Source organism: Antrostomus carolinensis, unplaced genomic scaffold (assembly GCF_000700745.2).
Source record: "Antrostomus carolinensis isolate BGI_N321 unplaced genomic scaffold, ASM70074v2 scaffold26129, whole genome shotgun sequence".
Lineage (NCBI taxonomy): Eukaryota > Metazoa > Chordata > Aves > Caprimulgiformes > Caprimulgidae > Antrostomus > Antrostomus carolinensis.
The window spans coordinates 14,986-17,928 of record NW_010336802.1 but is presented as its reverse complement, the minus strand read 5'-3'; the positions used below and the strand labels follow the sequence as shown (position 1 = coordinate 17,928).

Sequence of the window (2,943 nt, the reverse complement as noted above, 5' to 3'; positions counted from 1 at the left end):
GATAGATCTGTATAAGAAATAGGCTGGTTCACTTTTAATTGTCTGTTGTCTGGGATGAAACTGTTTTCTAGGAGCCCTTTTGTTGACCATGAAAAATTTGCAGAACCCGAAAAAATTAGTATTGTAACATCGAAACACAAATTGTTATGAAAACATATTTGCCTAAAATTTGAAATACTAAGAAATACATGTAAGTTTTTGTATTTTGTTTTTTCTTTTACAAAAAAGAAAGAAAATAAAGTGTTGAGTTTTAGCTTTAGAAATCTATGAAAAGAAACAGAAATCTACTTCAAAATTAAAGTTATCTTCACAGTGCTTACAATTGCTTTCTGCCTCTGTCTCTCCCTTTGTTTGGCCCTTTCAGATTCCCGTTTTTCATACTCTTTGCGGTATTCTTCCCTCTTCAGCCTTTCATGCTGATATTCCTCATAGCTGTCATATCTAGGAAACATAACTTAGTCATTAAATCAAGCACCTGCATTTGTGAATGTAAAATTAATAATACAATTTCTGGAATGCTTCATTATCTCTTGAGAACCAGCTGCAAAGTAAACCAAATGCAAGCAAAATGCACTACCTGGGTCTGCAACTGTACGGTGATCTGGATCGCGATCTTGCATGTAAGGGAGAACTTCTGTATGCTCGGTGTCTACAGAGGCTGGACTCATAATAGCAACAAGATCTGCAGGAAGAAACACATTCACCACTGTCACTCAGTTTGAATCTATTGACACCATTTTCTACCTCTTCCCTGAACTTACAATTTCTTCTAAGCTACCAGTGAGATTTTCCAGTGACAGTTTGTGATCTCCTAGTCAACTAAGAGGCCTCAAGTGATTTCCTCTCCCGTCCTTTTGTAATGTTCCTTATTGAGGCTAACACAGAGCAGAGTCAGCCACTGTCAACTTCATCTGATAGGGACTGAAGCTAGATTGGCACCGGGTGGCTCGCAGATAATGGGAAAGGTTAGTTGTGTACATCTCTCACCAATTGCTCTGCTGCTGACCTGACTGGCTCTGCTCAGAAACTGTAAACTCGGCAAATTTAAAGGATAATGGCAACAAGTGTTTCTGTAGCAACCCTGTAACCTTCAGAGTTAATAAACTCAGGAGCAATAGAACAAGTTGCACTGGATTAAGTTACTTCTTGTCGGGTTTTTTTCTTTCCTTTAAATTGCTTTATGTTTTTGCCGTTTTCCTTCTTACTAACTACGATGATGATATGTGAACTTGATGTACTGTACCTTGTAGAGGATCTACTACAGGGAGACCTTGATCTCGATCGGGAATATGGAGAACGGGAACAAGACCTGCGTTGAGGAAAGGACCTTGATCTAGAGCGTGTCCTTTGGGATCTTTGAGAAAATAAGGATTTGGGTGGAGACACTGAATCTCTGCATGGAGAGTTAAAAGAAGAGCAAGAAGGCGATACATCAAATAATGAATAGGTTTGTGTCCCATCCCAAGGGTAGCATAGTTTATCACTTTCATCTTCACTGTCATCAAAGAGACCATCCATTGCTAGTCCTGAATTTATAAACATAGGTAGTTTGGAGAATTGTTCATTACTGTAATCAGTGTCCCTTAGTTCTCTGGTCTTATCTGCTTCTTCATCAAAAACAGCTTGGCTGGGGTGACCAAAATGCTTATTCAGTTCAGCCCGAATTTCCTGGTCTTGGAGCTGTTTTCTGTTATTAACGTGGGATCCCTGCTTACTTGTCTGTAAAGTCTCTTTCTTGAAATATTGGTCTTGTTCTAAAGAAGAACAAATCTGACACTGCCACCCAGGTGAAGAATCCTTAAATTCTAGTTGTCTGGAGTCCTGAAGTTCCTGGGATATTTTAATGTGTATTTCCGATTTTGAATTCACAGATTGACAGTAGTCATGGTCACCAAACAGCCGCAAACTGGGCCGTTTTGTCTTTCTCTCCTCATGTCCACTGGACAGTACTGTAGTCTTGCTAAGCTGTGTGTACAGCTCAGACTGTTCTGGACCCTTCTTGATCGGGTTATTTCCTTGAGAACCAGAAGACTCACTATAGCGGGGCTTTTTTGAAGGCGGTGCAACAGTCTTGCATGATGACTTCAGCTTAGGTGAAGTCCTAAAAGGATTATCCTGGTTGGCTTTATGAGGAGGGGTCGTAGGTGGAGTTAGGCCTAAGGGGAAAAAAAGGAGGAACAGAATATTTTTAAGCACACATACAATATTTATGAAGGCATCTCATGTGCTTCATTAAAACAGATACAAAGCAAGACCCATTCTATGTCACCTTAATTTAACACTACTAATACTGAGAATAAGAGTATTTAGGGTGTGAGACACCAAAGGTCTGGTAACAACAATAGCAACAATACGAATGCATCGCCATTAATCTTCAGCATGATTTCTGCCCCTCCCCTTCCTCTATGACATCTGCCTCTCTCTCTGTAGATTTTTATAGAAAAGATCAAGAGATAACTAAAAGAATTTTTGTTAAAAATCAGAAAGATTTTTATATAAAAATCAAAGGTCAAAAGACTGGAACTGTTTGAAACCTGAAGACATTAGCAGACAAAAACTTGAATAAAAACAGGCCCAAGAAAAATAAATGAGTGCTACCAAAGGAACCTCAGTAGGATGCAGAACTTGAATGCAAGGAAGTACAGCTACTCTACAACTCGACTGCAATGCTTCTTTGTCTTCACAGTTCATTAACTTAGTAAACCATTGCTAATGTATGTATAATACATTCTTGTAAGCATAACTAATACATTTTGCCTGAAATGGGGTTCTGCAACTGAAACCCAAGTGAACGATAGGACAAGTGCAACTGTAATGAACCATTGCATTTAGAACTATGTATCAGTGAGATCCACGAAGTAGGGAGTCAAAATGAAACAGACACATAAGTATTCAAAGACAAAAGGTATCACTAACTACCAGGACTGTTCACTTAACCATAAT

At 38.9% G+C, this 2,943-nt stretch overlaps 1 protein-coding gene across 1 annotated transcript in view; it reads right to left on the bottom strand.

The window, feature by feature from the left end:
• Positions 1-284: 284 nt before the first annotated feature.
• LOC104530421 (peroxisome proliferator-activated receptor gamma coactivator 1-alpha) overlaps positions 285-2,943 on the bottom strand; it is a 16,391-nt gene continuing 13,732 nt past the window's right edge. The window contains exons 6-8 of the mRNA XM_010174996.2: positions 1,244-2,156; positions 578-682; positions 285-441 (exon numbers count right to left, since the gene is read on the bottom strand). Of these exons, the coding sequence (XP_010173298.2) occupies positions 285-441; positions 578-682; positions 1,244-2,156 (1,175 nt within the window). The remainder of the gene's footprint in view (positions 442-577; positions 683-1,243; positions 2,157-2,943) is intronic.